The 24,308-nt window shown below is 34.7% G+C and overlaps 3 protein-coding genes across 5 annotated transcripts in view; 1 reads left to right on the top strand and 2 right to left on the bottom strand.

Annotated features, from left to right (window-relative positions):
* LOC115877482 (cation-independent mannose-6-phosphate receptor-like) overlaps window positions 1–6,737 on the bottom strand; it is a 42,842-nt gene extending 36,105 nt beyond the window's left edge. The window contains exons 1-7 of one of the 2 annotated variants that reach the window (XM_030893667.1): window positions 6,630–6,737; window positions 6,063–6,549; window positions 5,710–5,855; window positions 5,561–5,652; window positions 4,271–4,622; window positions 3,595–3,752; window positions 3,349–3,493 (exon numbers count right to left, since the gene is read on the bottom strand). In XM_030893667.1, the coding sequence (XP_030749527.1) occupies window positions 3,349–3,493; window positions 3,595–3,752; window positions 4,271–4,622; window positions 5,561–5,652; window positions 5,710–5,855; window positions 6,063–6,208 (1,039 nt within the window). In that variant the 5' untranslated portion in view covers window positions 6,209–6,549; window positions 6,630–6,737. Of the gene's footprint in view, window positions 1–3,348; window positions 3,494–3,594; window positions 3,753–4,270; window positions 4,623–5,560; window positions 5,653–5,709; window positions 5,856–6,062 lie in introns of both variants that reach the window. The other variant, XM_030893658.1, reaches the window with a different exon arrangement.
* Window positions 6,738–9,229: 2,492 nt separating this feature from the next.
* LOC115877475 (transmembrane protein 138) lies at window positions 9,230–10,134 on the top strand. 2 transcript variants are annotated; one of them, XM_030893642.1, is made up of 4 exons: window positions 9,230–9,525; window positions 9,587–9,659; window positions 9,719–9,890; window positions 9,952–10,134. In XM_030893642.1, exons 1-4 carry the CDS (start codon window positions 9,395–9,397, stop codon window positions 10,065–10,067), a joined length of 492 nt encoding a protein of 163 aa, XP_030749502.1. In that variant the 5' UTR covers window positions 9,230–9,394; the 3' UTR covers window positions 10,068–10,134. The 2 variants fall into 2 exon arrangements, with proteins under 2 accessions (XP_030749502.1, XP_030749492.1); XM_030893632.1 differs by having other exon boundaries at window positions 9,233–9,525; window positions 9,949–10,134.
* Window positions 10,078–24,154, bottom strand: LOC115877464 (eukaryotic translation initiation factor 4B). Its single transcript, XM_030893622.1, has 10 exons — window positions 24,076–24,154; window positions 23,725–23,856; window positions 22,910–23,085; window positions 22,717–22,839; window positions 21,224–21,423; window positions 19,357–19,736; window positions 18,178–18,404; window positions 13,340–13,427; window positions 10,497–10,599; window positions 10,078–10,438 (listed from the first exon to the last, which is right to left on the bottom strand). The coding sequence occupies exons 1-10, from the start codon at window positions 24,083–24,085 to the stop codon at window positions 10,336–10,338; spliced, it is 1,542 nt and encodes a 513-aa protein (XP_030749482.1). The 5' UTR covers window positions 24,086–24,154; the 3' UTR covers window positions 10,078–10,335.
* Window positions 24,155–24,308: the final 154 nt, after the last annotated feature.

Raw genomic sequence — 24,308 nt, 5'->3', positions numbered from 1 at the left:
GAACAGAGCCCCAAGGATTTTTTCCATTAGAAATCTAGGAAGAACCGCTGACAGTTTGGTGATCGACGGGAAAGTCAATGGAAAGGGAATCCGAATGACAGTGGACACTGGCGCTATGGTTTCGTTGGTGCGGGCTAACTCAGTGCAAGGATTGAAGCTGGTGCCTCTGAGAAGAAGAGTGTGTTTACGTACAGTTACGGGGGAAATGGCCGTTGTACGGAGAGGCTATCGTCGAACTGAAGTTAGGAAATTTGAAGTTCCAGCATAGCGTTTTAGTGGCAGATATTGAAGATGACTTCATCTTGGGCATGGATGTGATTCGTCAACATGGATTTTCGTTCGATCACCAGAGAAATATCTTAAATATTGGAAATGAAGAGTTCATGTTATCTCCAGACGAGGGACCAGGAAGAATGGATGTAAGATCAGCGGAAACTGTGGTGATACCTGGTAATACCGAGAAGATCGTATTCGGTAAAGTGGAGAAAATCGCTGGGTGCTGTGTTGACTGGTACAAAGTAGCGACAACAAACAAAATAGAGTACTTAGTAGGAAAATCATTGGTGAACACCGAACAAGAATATACCGATCAGAACTGGAATGTTTTCCCGAATTGTGTCAAGATCCAAAAAGGTGACAAGATAGCCATCTGCGAACCTGTAAGAAGTGTCACCCGATGTGATGAAGTGTCATCAGCTGTTACACAAATGGCATCCAAAGAAACACTAAAACATCTAGAGCAGCCATGGGATCACCTAACATCTGATGAAAAACAGAAGGCTAAGCAGTTCCTGCTAAAGCATGGCAGTATTTTTGAGAAGAACAACAGTGGAAGAACGGATTTTGTGAAGTACCGGATTAATACTGGTCATGCTCAGCCGATTCGACAACGTCCTAGAAGGGTGCCCCTTTCCAAACAACAAGAAATGGAGACAATGGTAGATAAGATGTTAGAAGATGGAGTAATCGAAGAATCATCAAGTCCATGGTCATCTCCTGTTGTTTTGGTGACGAAGAAAGATGGTAGTACACGATTCTGCGTGGACTATAGGAAGCTCAATGACGTCACTAAGAAAGATAGCTACACACCGTGGCAGGATATTGCGGACAGAGGGCTTGTTTTCAAAGCTCTCTGGGCTCAGTGGAATTCACTGGTTATTGAGAATGGATTGTTGGCAGCACAGTAACAACTCAGTTACTGGTACCAAGGAAGAAAGTTACCCAGGTATTGGAAGAAATTCACGGTGGTAAAACTGGAGCCCATCTTGGGGTAAACAAGACCTTGAGCAAGCTGAGAGATCGCTTTTACTGGGTGGATTATTGCGAAGATGTCAAGAAATGGTGTCGACAATGTAAAATTTGTGCAGCCAGCCAAGGACCAAGCACTCGATCTAGGGGAAAAATGAAACAATATAACGTTGGACTGCCATTCGAAAGAATCGCTGTTGACATTGCAGGCCCATTCCCTGAAACGCACAAGGGCAACAAGTACGTTTTAGTGGCGATGGATTATTTCAGTAAATGGCCAGAAGTTTTTGCCATTCCAAACCAAGAAGCATCGACTGTAGCTGAAGTATTAGTCAATAATGTCTTCAGTAGATTTGGAATTCCCTTAGAGCTTCACACTGACCAAGGAAGGAACTTCGAGTCAAGACTGTTCCAGAAGATGTGTGATCTGCTTGGTATTCACAAGACTAGGACAACAGCTTTACATCCGCAGTCTGATGGGATGGTCGAAAGATTCAATAAGACCATTGAAGAACACCTCTCGAAAATGGTGGCCGAACATCAAAGAGATTGGGATCAACACATACCGCTGTTCCTAATGGCGTATAGAAGTGCAGTTCACAACACCACCGGACTTTCACCATCGAAGATTTTATTTGGTCGAGAATTACGGTTGCCTTGTGACTTGGTGTTCGGATCACCAGACGACGGCACCACAAATGTAGAGGACTACGCGGATGAACTGAAGGAAAGGTTAATGGAAATTCATAAGGCCGTAAGAAGTAAGATTACGCTAGCCAGTGACCGGATGAAAGCTCGTTACGACCTCAGAGCCAATTCTACGGGATTTCAACAGGACGATATGGTATGGTTATATAACCCACAGCGCAAGAAAGGGAGGTCCCCAAAGTTAACTCCAGCTGGGAAGGTCCTTATACAGTCATCAAGAGGATAAATGATGTTGTGTATCGGATTCAACGCAGCCCTAGAAGTAAGATGAAAGTAGTTCATCTGGATCGATTGAAGAGATACCAGACAGGAAACCTTGATCGGGACGATCAAATTTGAGAAGGGGGCAATGTCAAGGTGTATTACTGGTTGCATAACTGCATACTGCAAAAAAAAATCGTGCATTGAGGAACCTGGCGCATTCGCCAGAAAGTAAAGAAAATTATAGAATTCTTTAGAAAAATCTAGAAACAACCGCCAGGGGGTATATAAGGCCCGCGCTTTGACAGTTGGACAAGTCTGAAGATAGTCTGAAGTCTGAAGTTTGAAAATACCGCGAAATACCGTTAGAGTAATAGTAGTTGCATAAGTGTTGTAAATAGTATAAGTTGTGTGTACAGAGTGAAACAAATAAATTCGTTAAGTATTTTATCGTGAGTTTAAATAGTGGACCCACGGAATCCGTAACAATATTTTAGTTCATTTCAGCATACATAATTATATATATGCTAATATGTTGACGTAGTTCTTATTGTAATAATGTATATTTATCTAATTAACTGATTTCGTTCATTCTGCCCATTATAAAAGGTAAAGTATTTCCTTAAGATAAGGTCCGCTTAGGGTAAGCTGGCAACGCTGACAAAATTCATCATGGCATCCCGGATTCAACCAGTCTGATTGGTCGAGATTCTCACACGTCTTGTCGCCATTACCCCCAACTTTATGCCCCTCTCTAGGAATAGTAGAAACAGTCACTACTATTGAAAAATCCAGTGGCGGCGTTATTGTATTGTGTTTTATATCTTTAACTTGATTTGTGTTTATTGTAATTAGTACACGCGTTTTAACAAATATTACTATATTTGGCAAATGACTAAACAAAATGTAGGTACATTTAAAATAAAATAATATTATAAACTTTTACTGGAAAATACTATAAAAATTCCTGATATATTTTTATGAAACCCCGCACGCTCGTGGATATTTTATGAATGAAATCGGTCATGATTTTAGAAAATTGCGATCCCCTTGCCGTTGCCCCGTTGTTTCAGATCCGTTTGTCAGACTGTACCTATATACTCACGAGCCGCCACTGCCTTGCGATCTAATTAGAGAACACTTAAAAGTAAAATGTTCAAAATCAACCTTCATTTAACTATAATTACTTACTTCTACATGACCTGTTGGTCCTTGAAAGTTCGATAGGGCCACATATTTGCAGGAAATACAGGCTTCCATTGTGATTTTTTGTGGACCATGTGTTATGTTCGGTATAGAGACCAGAAATGTTATAAATTAAATTTGAATCAAGTAGCTAAAAGAGAATTAAATCTAGCTTAAAATACTAATAAATATATCAAACATTATAATCTTTAACTAATTTAAAACCGCATAATCTGTTAAAAAAACACTTACCACACATGGAACAGATTTCTTGATGCACCCAAATGATGACTCCAATTCAAAGTCATACTTTTGTCCCTGAGTTTGCTTCTCTGTATATTTTATATCAGTTGATAGTACTACGTCTTTTTCCCAATCGCATTTTAAAGTTAACTCAAATCGTTTATCAACTAAAATAGGACCAACATTTAAAAAAAAATAGGTATGGCTGGATTAGCCTCGGAGAAATAAGTAAATATAAAGACATCAAATCGTCGGTTTAAAGAGTATGTGCAACAAGAACAAGACTGGAAATATATCGACAGACGACATCCAAAAAATTAGAAGTTATCAGCTGTTATTATTACTTCCAGAGCTGCAAGCTCACAGAAAACTTAGGTCTTTTTTTATTTAAATAATTTTAATGGCTTAAGTCATTTTTCGAAAACTGACTTAAGACATAGATAAATGAAACAAGTTTAGATTGGAAAGTTGGAGAGCGTCCATAAGGACAATGTAAACACTATTTGGCGCTATTCTTGAAATGGTCGCGATCCAAAGTTTTTGATACTTTCGGCGTCGACCATGGCATAAGAAAACTTTTGGATGCTCTCGTCGAAGTTCATTCTCCCTACCCCTATATCTCTGTATATAATTCCCTCTTTAATTCCTTAGCTTTACTTATTTCTCTGACAGTTCTTTCTATTACTTTTAGAGCTGTTCATATCGTTCATTTTCTTAGTGTTGCTCTTAAAAACAAACTCATTATTGTCACCATCGTAGAATAACCTCAGTCCCGAAGCGGATGAAATAGGTATCTTTGCAAGGCCCTCCAATTCACAAGCGTTTATGTCTGTCAGGTTGCATACCGGATCCGTATCGCACAAAGTAATGCTGAAGTTCCTTTTTTTGGATTTAACTGTGTAAATTCCCGCCAGAGCGTTCAAGCTGACTAGTTTGCCATGGATGACAGTTGAACACAGGGACTTACACTTCGGATCAGTCATTTGAACATGGTACTCGCATCCGTCAGAACTGACACTCGTAAAGACAGGCTCGTCCTATGTAATTCAATATACAGGGTGAGGGGTGAGTCTTAAATAAGTGCAAATATTTTTAGGGGCGATATATTTCGACCCCAGAAACACGTCTATGAAGTTTTTTCGCGAAAAAAAAAATAAATATTTTGAATTTTTTCGAAAAAAAAATTGGAAATTGTTTTAATTTTTACTTAAAAACGTAATATCTTGATGATATGGCAACATAAGTTGTAGATTTAATTTAGAAGAACGAAAACTCTCTCAAAATTTAAGCAATTTTTTTTAATTTTCAAATTAAAATAATTCAGTTATTTTGAAGTTATTTCAAAAAAGTAAAAAGATTATGTGTTTCTTTTATAGAGATCTACCAGCCCTGAAAATATTTCTGTATTTCTGTAATTTTTGTAAATATTTAAGACTTACCCTGTATAATAATATCCAATAATTTGAGGAAATTGTAAATGTACACAGGGTGTCCTATTTTCGTGTGTTTTACACTGTTTCTCATTTAGGAGTAGATACAAAGATGCGGGTTTCATATCAGTGTGCTCCTTTTTAAGAAACTAAAGATACTGCACACAGATTTGGGCAGGGTGCCCCATTTAAAAAACAACAACATAAGTTTGAAGCATATTTCGAAAATGACAGCACCCAGCGAAAAACTAGTTACGCCACTGAATTCTACGTGAAAAACTCTACGGGTCCCAGTTTTCAAATTTTTTGATAAATTATAAAATAACCAGGATAAAAAGGGGGTCGAGAAATGCGAGATTTTAAAAATCTTCCTGTATTTCAGGAACTAAGAAGACTAGGAAAAATCTGTTGTAGCATCATTAGTTTCATAAAAAAGGAGCACAGTGATGTAAAAATACATTTTTGTATTTCTACTCATAAACGAGAGACCCTGTAAAACACACGAAAATGGGACACTAATTGTCTATGGACAAATTCAAGCTTACCTTTGTTATGTTGCAAGTAAAATGAACCACCAACGAATAGTTCTTAGATTTTTTACAAAAATCTCCATTCTTCGAGTATACCGTCCCATTTTCTAATACAAAACAACTAGGTTTTTATAATTGAATTACATAATATGTGAATTATTTACCCATCACAAACATATTGCCTAATTTTTGAACAGTAATTTCATTTGACTGATGTACACAAGCTATGGATCCTTTAGGACAACCATTATTATCACCACAAAACTTAAAACTTATTTTAAAATCTTTTTCTTCTACTAACCAGTCATTACTAAAAATTATTAATTAATAATAATATAATTAGCTATCCAATTCATTCAATCATTGCAGCTATCAAAGAAACTCTCTATTGAAAAATTTGCAAGAAAACAATTTAAATAGTGAACAACTAATTTATTTTGATTTTATTTATTACCTGTAACTAATAAAAAGACCAATTAAGAAATTACCAGCAAAAAATATACAGATATGTACTCACCTGAAGAGTTGTACACTTTCATTTTTTGTTGTATTTCCAACAGGTGTATAAATACAATAATCCAGTGCATCTTTAAAAAGAGTTGGTTTGGACAATATCGAATTTATTATTACAAATAATAAAATGAAATAACGAAAGAAATGCATAGAATCCTCTGTCAACTCCCCCGCAAATAAATATAAAGTCCGAAAGATATATCGGATCTGTATAGGATCTTTGCGTTGGTTGAAAAATGAAAATGAACTAAATAAAAACTGAAGAATCTTTGGGAATTTATATAACTCAAATGATTATTATCGCTTTATTTTCTTATGGCTGATGAGGTATTTATGTTCCTTTCCGTCCTTTATCAAGATTTTTTTTCAAAGTTATATCCCTAAATAGTCGGAAAAACCTTGGAGCACCTGTGCACAACACTTGCGAATAATAATGTCACACCTCGCACCGGTTAATAATATACACGAGTCATAAAAATAGAAACTGAAATCTGAAATCATTGAGATAAAAATGAGATAAGCTCGCTTGGCACATGAAAACACCGAAAACACGAGAAAACCAATACATAACCTATCAAGTATAAGCCAAACAGAGAAATAGAAGGGATCAAGATTCAAACCAAACCAAACCACTTCCATATCTCTGAAGCCAAAACAAGACGGCGATTGTCATATTGTCATATGCGATTGTCAAAAGATGCCCAGTGCCCAACCCAGTGCCAAGCCCAGTGCAAGCCCATAGCAAGCCCAGTGCCCAGACCATAGAGTAAAAGCCCATACACCACAGATACACATACTATAGTAGGAATGTGCGGATCATAAATAATAATAATAAAATGCATATTTGCTGTTTTTCCAATAATAAACAAATAGACCAAATAGTAGACAGTTAAAGCACGGCCAAAGACGTAGACGTAAACGTATCGTTTGACATGTACGCTTGCGCAGTGAGAAATTCACTTGCGTTTACGGATACGTGATACGTATCTTTACGTGCCTTTACGTACGTACAAAACGCAAACGTATCGAGCCGAAGGAGTTTCGATTTTCACCCGAATGATGCGGAACGTACAAATTCACAAACAACTCGTTTCCACAACTGGCTGGTAATTAAGTTATTTCATAAATTTTGGGGCCAGTGTCACAGAACTGGGCCTATTTTATTACAATAAATTAGTATGAAAATATTAAGCGTCATAATAAAGTCATTTTGGAATCTATTTAATTAAATGCTAGTTCTTATAGCCAAAATCCATATGAGGATTCTAAAAGATGGAATCTAATAAATAATCATAGAACTGTGTCTGTTTTCCAATATTTTTTATTACTAAGAGCATTTGAAGTTGTAAGGACTACTTTCTGTAATAAAATAATTAAATAATTTCCATTTATAATTTTCTTCATTTTTCGATATTACTTTTATAAATTTAATGTGGAATCAATGGAATAATAGATATCCATTTTCAATTTTAAAATTAAATAAATTGTTTCACAAAATAATTTAGAATTACAAATGTACCATTTGCGTTACGTACGTCAAAATACTTGCTTTAACTCTTGTTTACACGACAACGCAACGGCAGACGTAACGTAAGTTTGTGCGTTACGTGTCGAGAGATACGTATACGTATTGTGCCTTGCTTTAACTGTCTAGTATGGAAAAAAAACCGACGATGTCACAAAACCGACTTACGGAGAAAACGATGATTTAATATTTCAAAATACCACGTTAAAGATACAAAAATTTACTACTGGATGCGTTATATGTATACTTAGATTAACAATTATGTATATACATGACATCGTTTGTTATAATATGCAATTATATAGTAATGTAATAGTATTCTCTACGTATTCTCAACAAATTAAGTTGATTACTTAAAAATTCCATTCACAACCATTTTATGGACATCGTCGATTTTTTCTCCTTACCCTTGAAATATGTTTACGAACTGTTTCAAAACTGTTTTTAACATTTTATGTGTAATAATCACAAATCACAGGTAATTATATACTACTAGCCAGTGGCGTATCTAGAGATAAGGGTACAAGGGGAGAACCACAACTGCACCACAACTGTCCTAATAGTCAAAATAGTGCTATGGTAGTGGCTAAGGGTAGTGGCTATGGCATGGCTGCATATACCTACCTATGTGCTATGCTGTGTTAACGTTAACAATGTGCACGTTCAGGGAACATAGCGGCTGACCGACCGCTGACCGCTGAGTATTTTGCTCAGCGGCTGATTTTAGGGAAACCGCTTACTCAGCCGCTGACCGTCCCTGAACGTGCCCAATATATGACAATCAGACAATCTCTGAATGGCATCAGATGGCATGCAAGATTATTTATAGAAAAGAATACTGTTAATGTATTTGTTATTATTTATTTCGTAGTTATTTTTAAATTTGTAAACAAAATTATTAGTGTAAAAATTAAAGTAAAAAAAATATTGGTTTATTAAGTACACAATCGGTATAAATGAAAATTATAAAAATAAATGATCGAAGTAATATAAAAAAGTCAAAAATCATGTCAAAAATTAAATAAAAACTAGCGCTCTCTCCCGTTAGATATACATATATGTAGAATTACAAAAAAGGCATTTAGAAATTTTACAAATCACTAGACAACGATTACTAACCGTAAATGACTGATTACCAATCAGATTCCGTCTGCTGAATACAGCCAATATTTAAATAAAGTACTAGATTTACAAAAATTTTCACCGAGAGTTACTGTGACTGTGGAAATAATAAACTTTCATTTGATCTGAATTTTCTATTTTGATTGGTATTATTAATTTATTTTGTGACAATTTTATCTTAATAAATTTCTTTCTGGGATGGGAAATATATAGGTATCTGGAATCTGGAAATACCCCCATTATCACTCCTGTATATGTGCCACTGGTACTAGACTAATAAATAAATTTAGTTATTAACTAAAATTAATATGACGCCATATTTTTCTTAATCTAAGATATTTTTAGGATTAATAATGACCGTCAAGAAACTTTTACTTTCTGATTTGCTTTCTGACCTCCCCCCCTTGCCTCCACCCCCCCACCTATTAGATAAAGATAAAAATGGCGGCTGCCATTAGAATTTCTCGCGCATTCGTACTCCTCCCTACCTCTATATCTCTGGCTTCAATTTTCAATTTCAATACAGATCAAAATTTTCGACAGAACCTGACAGCTGACATTTGAAACGAGTTCAAATTCAAATCGATCAATACACGAAATATAAAAAATAATGCAAATATTAATAATAGCAACAATGTAATTCGATATCTCTGCTTTTTTACATAAATTTCATACCTTTAAAACTCATTATGAAGATAACCGCTGGTCGTTACACCTTTATCCTAACACTACAAACATTATTGCTCGTAGTAGATTGGAATATCAATATTTTCGCGTTATTGAGTAGACAAAGCAATGCTTTAATGTTAATATTATTTATGTAAGTTTGTATAAAATAATTTATTTATATTATACAAAAATATTTTATGGTGTATTTTCAGAGTTCAAGATGCATGTTTAATAACTTCACTCACCCTCCTGTTAATTACATTCTTTTCTACATACGTTTTTCAGGTAAATGAACGATTGATTTTTATATTTTCAAATATAATACATGATTATTTCTGTTCTAGACTGGCCTGGTTTATATTCTATATGAAAGATTTAGAACGACGCTGATAATATGCATGTTCTATTTTATTTTAACAACCATACTCCATATATGGTCGCTTATTTCGAGATGGAACAATTTCCGCCATAGTTGGAGCACAGGATTTTCAGTTTTCTTCATCCTTCAAAGGCTCAGTAAGAATTCTGAACAGAGTTTGAACGAAAATACTAAAATTGTTCATTTAATTTTTAGCAGGAACCATCTATTATTATTACTACAAAAGATCTTCGTTACGTATCAGCGACCCAAGATTCTACGAAGATACAGACATGGAATCAAGCAGGTTAAATGCTCAAGTGGTCCAAAATTAAAACAACCATCTACCGAAATAAATATGTACTTTTAAACAATTACAAATATTAAAAGTTTAACAAAAAAGAAGTATACACAAAGTTTTTATTTGATTTAAACAAATAATATAATATTCTAAATTAATAAATATGTAAAGTGGGTGTGGAGAGCGATTTCTTTATTTGCTTACTCTTATTAACTCTGATTCAGCTGATTCATCAATTTTTTTAAGTTTTTGATATACATATATTATGGTACAAACGATACAATAATACAGGATAGAAATCGCTAGAAACCTTCGTCGTCGGGTAGAACGGCGAACTTGTTGCTCGCCTGGAAATTTGGGGGCTCGGGCTCTTGCATTTTGGGCATCTCTTTCTCCGGTCGGTCCCTGTAAATGAAACAGTTATTAGAACTTGGTTAAAATATAGGGTCGGTGATTGATAAACCTTTTTTCATCACGTTTTGGTCTGTCCACCTTTTCGACCTTCTGTTTGTCGTCTGGAGATCTGTGTTCGCTTCTGGAGTTCGCTCCACTGCGATTGTCATCGCCTGTAATCAGAAATCATCTATTTAAAGCGATTTATGACATCGATTAGTTGATCGTTTGTCTTTTGTGTATAATTGTTATGAAATAAATTATATTCTATAGTCCAGAAATATTATTAATATGGATAAAACATTATTATTCAGGGTGTCCCAATATTCCGTGGACATAGAACCAAAGAATATTATAGATAGAACTAAGTACTACATATTTTTGGAATTAAAATAAGTTCATTGGACACAATTTACATAAGTGCTTCGTTTGTCCGCTAGAGGATATCAAACTTGTATTTAACATTATTTGACTTATACAAAAATGCAGAAAAAGGACAGGAAGGGTGAAAACTACCCCCACCCCTGCATAAATTTTAGTATAAATATTTATATATATATATATATATATCGCAACCAAACCAAACCAACTCCACCGACAAAGATTTTCCTTTCGTAAAATGATCCCTCTAGTATTTACTACATTTTTTTGTCTGGGCACATTGCATAATTTTTAAGATTTTTTTTTGGAGAATTTATTTTTCCAAAGCAGATCTACAAAATATACAGGGGGTTCCAATATTCCGTGGACGTAGAACAAGTATGTATATTTTGAATCAAAATAAGTTAATTGCACATCATTTACCTATACAAAAGAGGGCATCAATCAAAAATAAATTCGAATGTTAATTAATTTAAAATGTATTAATTTTTTAAAGCATTTTAGAAAGCTTATTGTCAAATATATTTTGTGATACTAACATAAAATTCCATATTTTCGCCAACTATACAGGGTGTCCCAGAAATAAGTGCAAGTATTTTAATGGGTGGTCGATCTCGATAAAAGAAACAAATTGTCTCTTTATCGTTTTTCAAATAGGTCCAAAATAACCGAGATATTTTACTTTGAAAATTTCCAAAACTAAATAAAATTACATTTTTCAAAAAATTCCGAATTTTCAAATTTTTTTTTTGTGAAAAAAACCTCATAGGCGTGTTTCTGGGGTTGAATTATACTACCAGTTAAAATACTTGCATTTATTTCTGGGACACCCGTATTATTAGAGCATAATAGATTTTATCTATCCAAAAAATCCTTTATGGGTATTTCGCCACTGCACTGCAAGAAAAATCTACAAAATAAAATAGTTATTTTTTGTAAAAACTTCTGGCGTTAAACCTAAACGGACGCTGCTTGTCAGAAGTTGTGTTTACAGTAATAAAAATTTGTCTAACAAAGAAAAAAATGCTTAACGTTAAAATGACATTATATTGACATTATTTTTATATTTTAACAGAACGTCAACGATTTCTTGTAGATGTATCTGTTTTAAAAAGTAAAGTGTTCTCGAATAGTTCAATTTAAATATTTTAAATAGTTTTTTTTCTTGATTCTTTATATTTTTCTTACTTCCGACGACGGAAAGAGAAAACTTTCCGAAACGTTAAGCATTTTTTTCTTTGTTAGGCAAATTTTTATTACTGTAAACACAACTTCTGACAAACAGCGTCGGTTTATGTTTAACGCCAGAAGTGTTTACAAAAAATAACTATTTTATTTTGTAGATTTTTCTTGCAGTGCAGTGGCGAAATACCCTTAAAGGATTTTTTGGATAGATGAATCCGCCACTTAGGTATAGACATTTTTTACAATTAATAGATTTTATGCGCCTCCATAGATTGATGTGACAAAAAACATTTTTTTGGAAGTCAGTTTTTGAGGAAAAATATTTTTTTTCCTCAAAAAATATGAGCGGTGACGTTTTTTTACAGGAGACAAAAAATGTAATAAATACTAGGAGCATTTTACGACAAAAAAATCGGTCGTCGATTGAGTTGGAAAATATTTACACTAAAATTATCTAGGGATGGGGGTAATCTTCACACTTCTCGTACTTTTTCTTGATTTTTGTGAAAGTCAGATGTTAAAGCACTTATCAAAACGTAAACCTCAAAAATTTCATTCAAATCAGAATAACGGTTCTTAAAATATCTGAAAAAATGTGTTTATTTTTTTTTAAAGTTTGGTGCCCCCTAACGGACTAACGAAGCACTTTTGTATAAAGGTAAATTGTGTCCAATGAATTCATTTTGATTCCCAAAATACACAGTAGTTCTATGTCCACGGAATATTGGAACACCCTGTATATTAATTATTCATTTTCCATATTTACGGGGATATTAATGCCCGGGCTACAGCAAACTGTGCAAACCCGGCGGCATGTGACGGTGGCCAAATTCGGCCACCGTTTGTGCCAAAATGTTAGGTTGATGAAATCATTAAAAAGTTGCGGCAACCAAAAGCCGGCAGCACAACTCGCGCGACTCGAAATACTCGAGGCCAAATGTCGGTAGAGATCAAATGAATATCGAGCAACCGGTGACCAGTCCTCATTTTTAGTCCAGTTGTATATGGTGAAATTTCTATAGAGTCAAGAAAGAACCCGAAATAGAATAGAACCAGAGTGGAATGAAAGATTCTCGTACATGACAAGGAACACTGACGACAGAAAACTGCTCGTGAACAAAAGGAATTATATCCGCCGAGACGAGTCGCGCAAGTTTGTCGCCGGATAGTCGGCGAGTGCCGCCGGGTTTGCATAGTTTGGTGTGGTGGTTCCAGCATTATGGTATAGGATCGGATCCAGAGAGTTTATAGGATCCAAATCCATTCATTTGGGAACCCCAGAAATTTGCGTACTTTTTTAGCACACCCTGTAGAATATAGATAGAAAAATATTACTATATTACTTACCGCTTTTTTCCTCTGGCGTAACGTCGCGTTCTTTAACTGCTTCTTTGTCTACATCATTTCTTCGGATCAAAGGCCGGCTACGATCGAACTGAAAAATTTTTTAATATTAAATTAAAATGTTCCCCCAAGTTGCAAATAAACAATACATTTTTTAAGTTTTATCAGATAAAACATTCACCAAAGTATTTTCTGCAGAGGTGTCAGAATAGTGTAGTTTTTTTAGCTTCATCACAAATACGATTTTAGACTTAAGTTTTTTTTAATTACATAGTTCTGTTATAATTTACTCAAAAAATGAAAACCCAACGAATAACCCAATGTGTTCTGTATTTTATCTTTGGAACTTTTAATAAATTATTATTTATAATGCAAGAATGCAAAATTATATTCTTTGTATCTAGCATGATTTTGTATGAACTTTAAACGTGTACAGGGTGGGCCAAATTGGACGCTTTTAAAGGGAAACACTCTTTACTATAGATAGACGAAAACTAAAACCGGTGTCTGGAGCTCAATTTTTATCAAAAACATTATGGTTAAAACCGCACATCGATATCTCTTACAGTTTCGGAGTTACCTTTCGGAGTTACTTTTTTGCTATGGAAAATTGTGTATTTTTATGAAAACATTTCAAAAGCACTTTTTACTTAGAATTTAACTGTTTAGGTATAATTTTTTTAAAATTAATAATTTAAGAATTATCAACAGAAAATTTGGTATTTATTTGGAACACCCTGTATATTTTTAATAAACTAAAAAAGACTTAAAATTACATTTCCAAAAATATAGCACACTTGATATTTTATTATAGTCTCCTTCGAATTACAGAATTTTTAAAAGTTGGTTAGGTATCCCCTAATGGAACTAGAAAACACATATTTTCCCAGCAAGACGAGGTACCGCCTCAGAACGCTGAAATTATCAGCAAATTTTTGCAGCCAATTTAGAGAATAATTGAACAGCTAACCAAGATCCCACATGGTGACGGTACTTTATAGTGAGAATCGCGCCTTACAACCCAAGGATGTATGTGAGATTTATGTAGGAAACGCATTGAAATTCTATATCCGTTCTTCAATATTGTTCTTCAATATTGGGACTTGAAAATAAACAGTACCCGCGGTATCAGGGGCGCCGACTGCGTGGGTGCTCAAGCACCCACGAGACAAAATTAGTGGGTGCGGAGCACCCACGGGCATATAAGCATCAAAACTAACCAGTTTAGCAACTTTAAGACACTCGCATCTCATCCAGCCCAATTCCCAATTCCAGACGTCAATTTCAGTAGTTCTAAGGAAGTTTCCTCGTTCATTCTTAGGTAGTTAAATCAATCCTGTGTTTCAACTGTTAAATTAGCACGCAAATTAACATTGAAATACTTATTTCCTTTAAGTAACCGTTGTTTTTCTGCTTTTTTATTTACTGCATAAGCGAATAAAATCCGAGACAGATGTGTATTTCGGGAGGCCATTTTTACTGAGAAAAATGTGCCGAAGTGATTCCGTAACTCAGTTCATTATAGATAAAACTGTACTATAAAATTGCGTGTGTGCGCGACAGGTTGTAATACAGGTTAAACTGCGCAGACTGGCCTGCACAGTCTGCCTGTGTTTAATAATAAAAATAAAAATAAATAACTGTGCCTTTGTGGGGCTCTAAAAATGTTCCTAAATTAGTACAAATATTTTAGGGGTGGTATATTTCGACCCCGGAAACACGTCTATAAGGTTTCTTTCACGATTCTTTTTTAAATTTGGTATTTTTCGAAAAAAAATGGATTTTTTTAATTTTTAATTAAAAAATATAATATCTTAATATTATGGCAACATCATCGGTAGTAGATTATGTTTACAAAAAAGAAAACCCAGAAAAAAAAACAGTGGTTCTCAAAATATGGGCATAAAATACATATTTTTTTTATTTTTAGTAAGTAAAATAACTAGGCTTATTTTGGGGTTATTTGAAAAACGATAAAGAGAAAATAAGTGTTTCTTTTAGCCCTGAAAATATTTGTACTTATTTAAGACTCTCCAAGAGATGTATATTAATTATATTTATTCTAAATTGGAAGCGAATTGTAAGCTACATTAGGAATGTGTGTTCATATCCACGATAGCTCACTATCAATCTATTTAGCTGGCCATATATGAACTGTGCTATGTGATGCGAAAGCTTGTTGTGTATGATCTTTGAGCATTTGTAGACTTGACGGATAAATTTGTTTATATAAAAACCCTAAGCTGTCCCCCTCCCAATCTCGGATATCCCTCCACTAGCAGCTCTTCTGAGCAACTTTTAGTTTCGTTTATTTTGTATCTCTTTAAAAAATACAGTTACAGTATCTGTCTGTTGTTTTAATGCCTGCCCTTACACGATTGTAATGGGTAGAATTAATATTTTCACAAACTGGGTATCTGTACTAAAAAAAGTATTTCTGCATAACTCAAATTATACTCAATAAAATTGTAAAAATTACAAATTGATATGATATTTTTCTAATATTGTTATGTATGTTACATATGTAAAAAAGGTGTAATAAATACGACAAATGTAACAATCTGGAAATTTGGTACATTTACTGATATTTGATGAGCACCCATGAGGTTTCATAAAAGTCGGCCCCCCTGCGCGGTATACTCTGTTTTTTTTCTCAGGTAAGATTTCGACAGACAATGACAGAAGAAAAGCAGATGACGTCCCATACCAATCTATTTATTTTACTAAAAAAAGTTTCTAATAATTTTTAAGTTAACTATGGATGGGTTTAAATATAAATCCGTCATGCGTCGTCTCTTGTTGTTTTTAACCAGTTTTATTGGTTTATTTAAAAAATGACAGATCTTATTTCAATTTTATTGGTTTGGCGGAACGATGAACGACAAACGGGCGCCGATGCGTATGAATTAGACTTTAGATTTTTGACGCTTGTCAAAGTCTTGCCAAATTATAGGTAATAATTTTGTGTCAACTTTTGTCAAATACCCTGCGTTTTGGAAGGTGATGCATTTTGATTTGTGTTATTACGTGTGTTTTGTGTCTTTTGAAGTCAAGTGTAGAAAAAATCCAGTGAAAATTAACTGTAGACCCAGAGCACAGTTTATGGTTAATATTCGCTGCCCAGGCAGAAAGTTTTATACATCAATAAAGTTACCATCAATAAAGTTAAAGTTCGTATACCATCTCGTCGTAGATAAGTGCATCTCGAATATGCTAAAAGGACCATACTAAACACATACTAAAAACTGGAGTAGCTGTAAAATATCGACATCACACAATAGGTAAATAATCGATTTTAGTACTGCAGAAAAATAATGTCAAAAGGTACTGGTTTAAAAAAATTAAGATTAAAGTTAATTATCAACCTTTAAGGTACAAAATTTGGTAAGTATTATTATTAATAAAATAGTTTGTTTTATTTATGTTGTTTTATTTATTCCTGTGGAATATTACAAATTTGTATTTGTACATAAGTTATATTGATAAATATAATCATAAATGTGGGAAGTTTCTTAAAGCTTGAAAGTAAGAAATAGTTCTTTTTTATATTTTTTTGGTATGTGGTGACTTGTTCTTGTTTGTTTTGTATTAACACATACCGTTTTTTATTAAATAAAATAACTTCATTACATTTTTTCAGTTTTATACAGTTTTTTTTTCACAATATTTTGAATTAATCACTTGTCAGTCAAATTTTAAATATATTAATTTCCTGCTATGCGTTCCAGTTGTACCAACTTATTTCTTTGTAAAATAAAATAAACTACTTTGAAATTAAAATGACACACACATCTATCGCTGTCAAGGATCTTCTCGTTGGACAGACTATATAGTCTTTTTGCATTTGCTAAAACTATGGAGGGTAGAGGTAAAGAGAGAAGAAGGGGACTTTGTTTGAAAAAGTGGCCACCAAAAAGGGAAAAATAAGAGTTCACAAAATGACCACAGTAGCGCTAATAAGCAATAAGGGACCGAACTGAACTTAGCTGTTATAAACAAAGTGAAGTTAGTTACAAAAGAGCGACAAGACGCGCCTTCAGAAATCGAATATTTATCAATCTCTTTTTAATTATTTCCTGTTCTAAAAATGTTGACGCTTTTTTCAAATGAAACTTTAGCTACAGCAGCACCATCTTAAGTCTATTATGCTGTACTGTTCGGGTGGCTACTACTCAGAGGTCGGGTAAAGAGGGTGTGTGGCCGAAGGAAATATGTATTATATTTCAGAAATCCGTCCAAGGCTTAGCCCGATCCTGTCATGTTAAGTCACACACAAAATTCCAAACACACGTGCTTTGATTAAGGCTTGATTAACGTTTGCAGAGCTTCAGCATTTGCAATAAAATAACGAGCAATTTGCTACAAAACTATATAAATTATATGTCACTGTAATCACAAAACTTCGAAACAAAAACGAAATTTTAAATTATGTCTATATTTTCGAGAAAACTTAGACCAAACATAAGAAATATTTTGTTGATGTTTGACCATTAAAATCTTAAAAATAAAGAAGTTGTCTAAAAATGTGCTACAATACGGATACAGTATAATCCTTTATCTTTAATTTCCTTCTTCGTTTGTGTAAAAATACCTAGCCAGTTTTACAAAAAACGTTAAATGCCGAACGCATATTTTGCTTTGACTAGTGAAATGGACTCTTAATTGTTCCCTCTTTGGATGTCCACTTTTGGCACTTTTCAAAACACGTAGATAATTTTCTTTACCTCCACCATCCATAGCTAAAACGCATATTTGACATATTATGATGAAGACGTGACATTGAACGATCGCTGAAGAGCCTCCCAAAATACCCCCCCCCCCAAAAATCTACCCCAACTCACCGGCCTCCTCTCCCCGCTCTCCTCCGAGCCTTTATCTCTCAGCCGTTCCTCCTGCACGCGCAACAGCTTTTCCTCGATCTGCCTGTCCCTTTCCGACGTGTCCACAGGTTTGGCGCTGCCGAATATGGAGGCTGATCCGGCCGCCTGCTGCTCCAGCGGCTTGGTGCGGGGGGCCAGCTGCAGCTTCGGCCGCACCGCCGTCGACGCGGATCTGCCAGAGTCGGAGGCTGGAATGGGAAGAACAATTGAGGTTAAGGTTTTTTTTTAATCTTTGAAATGCGTACTTTTATGCATTTCAATGATAAAAAGATAACTAGTAGAGAGAAAAAAAACTAGAAGAAAATATCGTTCAGGATGAATAAAAAAATGCTGATAAAGTTTGAAGTCCTTATTAATATTCAGATGCGTTTCATCGTGATTTCCCATTTAAATAACACGGGAAAACAATTTTTTGGGATTTAATTGCGTTCTAACTATGGAGTGTAGAGGTAAGGAGAAATATCTTCGTGCATTAAAAATGGTCATAAAAAGGGAAGACTTAAGATGGCGCTGGCTGCTGTAGCAAAAACCTAAAATTAAAAATATGCGCCGAAAATTTTTAGAACAGAAAATGATTCAAAAGAGATAAATATTTGACATGAAGGCGGGTTTCAAAAAAATACAAATTTTATTTTCATGTCACATGAAGTAAATTATCGATTTTTATTGAGCAGCAATAGACTGGGCCTCTAATAATAATCGTTTTATATTCTAAAAAATAAAAACAAAGCTTTTATGGGTAATGTTTGGTTATGTTATTTTTATTCTCTTATCTATGGCTACTTCTAATTTTTTAGCATTTATGCGTCATTAGCGCCACTGTGGTTATTTGGTGAACCCTTATTCTTCCCATTTTTGTGATCACTTTTTCAAATAAATTCCCATAAGAGATATTTCTCCTCATCTCTACACTCCATAGTTGTAACAAATTGAACGGTCTTTAAAAAAGGTCTAATATGAATTTTCATTCAGACAACGAGAGACCGTAAAAGAATAGAGTGGATACAACAAAAGACCCAGGTAATAGATGTAATCCACAGATTAAAATCCTTCAAGTGGCAATGAGCGTTGCCGGACATATGCCGATTTTTCGAGAGCGTTGCCTGACTTATACCGATCCCGGTATTATAGAACACTTACCATCACTCTGTTCCTGGTTCCTGTCCTCCCCCCTGTCCCCTCTATCGCCCCTATTCCTATTATAACCGTTCCGGTCGTCCCGGTCTCTGTCGTCGAACCGCCTGAAGCCGCTCCCCCGTTTCTCCTCTCTGTCTTCTCTAAAGTTCGACCTGGAAAAACCGCGGTTGTCTCCGTCCCTCCTCTCCTCTCTGTCCTCCCGGAAGTTGGGCCTCGAGAAGCCCCGGCTGTCGCCGTCCCTGTCCGCTCTGGCGTCACGCCACGAGCCACCGCTGCCGCCGCCGAACCGTTCCTCCTGTTGCGGTTGGTCTCTGTTTCTAGTGATGACGCTGTCTCTTTCCCTTGAGAATCCGCCTTCGCGTTCTTTAAAACCACCATAATCCCTACGAAAATTTTTTAAGGTGAAGTTTTTTTTACTTGAAATCACTTATAAAAAAACATCCAGTATATAGAAGCCTCCCCTAACACGAAATCATAAAAATTTCTCTGCAGAAATGCATCATTCTGTTTTTTCCGACTTTAGAATAACTGAAATCAGTTACATGAAAACGCGTTCCTGCTTTACATTCTAAACACTTTTTTGTGTAGGTATGAACTTAACCTAGTAAATACTGTAATTTAGACAACAATACTGTACCATATACATATAACTAAAATATACGCAGCCTAATCTCCAAAAAGTGAAGCCCAAACAGTGAAAGAGAAATATGGATTTCTGCATAAGTCTATTTCACCCTAATATTCATTTAACTGCGCATGCCTTACCTGAAGAAGTTTTCGTTGGGCAGTGTTTTTAAAGGGAAGTGGTTGACTGACATTTCACCTAACTTTCAATTTTATTTATATTTTTATTATTTATAACACATTATCATGGAGTTGGAAAAATATCAAAAAATAGTTGGAAACAATAAACTAAACAAAATCACTCTTTTACGCGCACAAATAAAAAGTAATGCAAATAGAACTATAACCACAATCAATCGGAGTTTGGCGCAATCGCAGTTCAATCGATATCCGGGTGAAATAGACTTATGCAGCATTAATATGGAGCTGAGTTATGTTGTCTTTTTCTTACGGCACGAAAACAGCACACGGGGTTAAATAGGGAACACTGAGTATATTTTAGTTATATTTATATGTACTGTACCGAGAAAAAACGAAAATAAACAAAACTAAGCCAACCAAGCCAGACCACAACAATCCTAACCAAAGAAATCAAAACACGCTGTAAGCTAAAACGCGTCTGTTTACGTTGTCTAATTGCCGAGTTCTTTTCAAATTGTGCTATATTTTAGAATATTTTATCAATAAATGAAAATGGTACACTTCCGCAAAAAGCTTTTTTGAGTGCCTATGTTTCGAAAAATTTCTAGAATGAAAAACAGAAACGTGTTTTCATGTAACCGGTTTCAGCTATTTTAAAGTTGAAAAACTGAAAATTATGCATTTTGACAGAAAATTTTTTGTAACATATGCAAGAAATTTCTTGAAGTTTCAAAGTAAGAAATAGTTCTTTTTTTTATAGATTTTTTGTTTATTTGTTTGTTCCATATTAACACAAACCCTAAAATATTTTTTTTTGAAACAATATAACTTGATTAGATTTTTTCAGTTTTTTCTTCATAATAAGTTGATGTAAACATTTGTCACTAAAATTTAAAATATATGAATTTCTCGTCTAGCATTCCAATCGTACCAACTTATTCTTTGTAAAATATAATAAACTACTTAAATGACAGACATATCTGTCACTGTCAAGGATTTTGTCCTCGGACAGACTATAGTTAGGCGACGAATGGTAAAAATACAGTGTTTTTTTTTAATTGGTAGAAATAGGAAGTTGTTAAAATATAACAAGCAGGACACTTACCTGCTACCATTTCTCATATTGTCTCTTGTAAAACCACCCCTTCGGTCGTCGCCGCTGGGCTCAGGTCTGTTGCTTGACCGCCAATCGCCGCCGGTGTCTGCACTTCCCATACGATCGCTGATCCCCATTCGCCCACCTCTACGTCTGTCATTTTCCGCGTTTTCCGCTATCTCTATTCTTATCCGCCGATTCTTTAACGTCTGTTAAAAACAATAATAATCACCAAATTGTTACCAAACCACCAAGAGAACTGGCCATCTTATCCGATAGTCAAGCAGCATTAAAAGCGATCAACTCAGTAACCATCAATTTGAAGTTTTTTTCAAAGAATGCCTAGAAAAGCTGAACAAATTAAGCTAAGAAAATAAAGTCCTCCAACTCTGGGCGCCAGCCCACCAAGGGATAGAAGGCAATGAAAAAGAAAATGATCTATCTAGAAAAGGAGTGAACACTCCACTAACCAGAATCGTTCTGCTTCCTAAGTGAAAACGAACTTAAAGGGGAACTGAAGAACCTGGAAGACCCCATCCATATCTTAGAATAGGAATCCTCCAATGGTCTAAGACACTCGAAGAAATTTCTCACTCTCAAAAAGACACAGAAAAATTAAAGATTTCCTTGATTTAAGTAAGAATAATATTGAGATTGTCACAGCGTTTTTAACAGGACATTGTCTCCTCAATGAACTCCTCAGTAAATTGAACAATGGCGAAAGCAGATTCTGTGTAGTGCAGGATCAAATCCCTCAAATGACTCAAGTGGCAATGGGCAGGACACCTGTCAGTAAGGATGGACCACAAAAATTACAGCATTGCAGCCACGAGGAATTTTGAAACCCAAAAGACTAAACCTAGGATAGGATCCTCAGGAAATTAGCAGGAATAACTTGGACCTGCATAGCCAACAATAGACAACAATGGGCCCAATTACAGGGAGATTATTTAAATATAATATAATAATAATAATATAATGTTTATTGTAGGATTCTGTGAGGTGATTCAATATGTGAGGAAGGCTACACCATAATTGGAAATGGTTGAATAAGCTGGAAATGATCATGATTAGGTGAATTAAATTCTACAAAAAATCCAAAAAGTTTCAATACAACAAAACACCAGATTTTAAAATTAATAAAAAATAAATCATCTATGAACAAAATAAATCTATATTTTCAGAATTTAATATTTTTAACCAAAAAAAATCAATCATTCTGTATTATCTGATATATATGTATATCAGATAAATATTTGAATTGAGTCACCTCTATATACTTAAAATAACTAAATAAATATGTTCACATCTATATAAAGAAAACAATTGACTAATAAAATTATGATAACAATTGTTTTTTAGGGAATTTACCCATTTTTTACTGATAAAAAACAAATATTTCGATTTTTAAATGATTATAGAAATGGCTACAATTGTTTTATTAAACACAGAGGTAATTTCTTTGTTAAAACAAAAAAAATATATTGTAAAAACACACTTACTGTATCTGGAATAATTAGTGCACTCATCAGGCTCTCCCTATCTTCAAACTCAACATATCCATAACCCTTAAGCTTGGGAGTGTCCCCAAGCCGATCACTTTTTGGAATTCTCATATTAGCTATCTAAAGTAAATTAAAATATAAAAAACTACAATATACCCACAGAAGAATGCTGAAAACACATGCTACATACCCTCATATTTTTAAAAAACAATGATATCTCTTCTTCATCTATGTCGTAAGGCAAGTTTGATAGGTACGCAATAAACGGCGGATCTTTCGGCACTTTGTCGGCGATATCGTCATAGTCTCTGGAAGCCTTGGGCGCAGTCGGCAACACCACATTGATAATTTTCTCGTCGAATCCATCTTTGGCACAAAATAAAATCAAAAATCAGTTCAAAATCAAAAACAAAAAACATCCAAAATCCACTTTTCGCGACTTAAAATAGTCAGATTGTTCAGAATGGCATTGAAAACACTTTAAACAGATTGTAGGTCTACGACAGACTAGTCTGAATTGAGTTTTGACAGCATTTGAACCATCAACTCGCAGATTAAACTTAAATTGCTGACTACGAGGGTTTCCAACCCACTCAGACACATCACCTATGCTGTGTAAAGAGCAATCCCGGGCTGAGTGCAGAGCTGGCATGTTTCTGGTTCCCCCGCCTTGCTGTTAAGCAAGCCTCCGGCTAGAAGGTGATTGTCTGTCTCAGACCTTCCCGTTGCTTTTGTTGGTGTAACAAGTACACTGTATGTGAGCCCCAGGTGCGAGATTGCCACAGACCTATACCTGATTTCAGCGAATTCTTTGCCATAATATCATCACTTATAATAAATTTTATTGAACTGAATTTTTTAAGAAATAGAAGTTACCCTTGAACTAAATACTGTTGTATAATCAAATTTTAAACTTTGTGGAACGTTTATAAGTAAAGAAAAACAAAATTTAACGTATAAATACTGGCACATATCGATTTAATTATCATGTATAAAACATTTTACCATAATCATCAATTTCGTCAGCCCAGCTTGTAGTAGATTTCCTAATTGGTTGTGTCGGTAAGCTTCCTGTTGTTTCTTGCAAGAAATCAGTCAATGCAAGGGTCTTCCCTTTAGTTTTCTTCCCTTTTTTACCTAAAAATAGAGAAAAAGAGGTGTTTGATAAGCGTCGATTAGCTACGAGCACGAGGACAACTTTACTGATCGCTATATCTAAAATTGGTACGCGTATATCTAACTATTGCAAGCATTCACTACGACCAGGATACCGTCGGCCTCCTTAAGTTAAAAATAACTAACAAACAACAACCTAGTTTATAGTTAAAGAGCGGATTTAACAAATGACCAACTAACCTGAAGCCATATTTCACGGAAAAGAAAATGAACAAAATTTTGACGTTGTCAGAACAGTCAAAACAGTGAAGACGTCGACGGTTCCGGCAGAGCTACCAACAGAAAATATGGCGCTAAATTCAAAAATACAATAAAATAAAGTTTAGCCCGGCCTTAAACTGTTGGCTGTGACTGTAGGTTTATATTTAATTATAAGTGCTATAGGTGGTTTTGGTTTAATATAATGATATATA

Source organism: Sitophilus oryzae, unplaced genomic scaffold (assembly GCF_002938485.1).
Source record: "Sitophilus oryzae breed Bouriz unplaced genomic scaffold, Soryzae_2.0 scaffold_1060_pilon_pilon, whole genome shotgun sequence".
Lineage (NCBI taxonomy): Eukaryota > Metazoa > Arthropoda > Insecta > Coleoptera > Curculionidae > Sitophilus > Sitophilus oryzae.
The sequence above is the reverse complement of the archived record's forward strand: the minus strand, read 5'-3'. Positions and strand labels throughout refer to the sequence as shown.

Bases quoted from the DNA above. Each gene is read 5' to 3' on its own strand.
- LOC115877464 (XM_030893622.1), bottom strand. The intron at 10,600-13,339 runs GTAAGTAATATA...TTCTGATTACAG, and splicing joins TACGCCAGAGGAAAAAAGCG to GCGATGACAATCGCAGTGGA. The intron at 10,439-10,496 runs GTTTATCAATCA...TTTCATTTACAG, and splicing joins CCAAAACGTGATGAAAAAAG to GGACCGACCGGAGAAAGAGA.
- LOC115877475 (XM_030893632.1), top strand. From the start codon at position 9,395: ATGAAGATAACCGCTGGTCGTTACACCTTTATCCTAACACTACAAACA. The intron at 9,660-9,718 runs GTAAATGAACGA...TTTCTGTTCTAG, and splicing joins TTTCTACATACGTTTTTCAG to ACTGGCCTGGTTTATATTCT. The intron at 9,891-9,948 runs GTAAGAATTCTG...TTTAATTTTTAG, and splicing joins CTTCATCCTTCAAAGGCTCA to CAGGAACCATCTATTATTAT.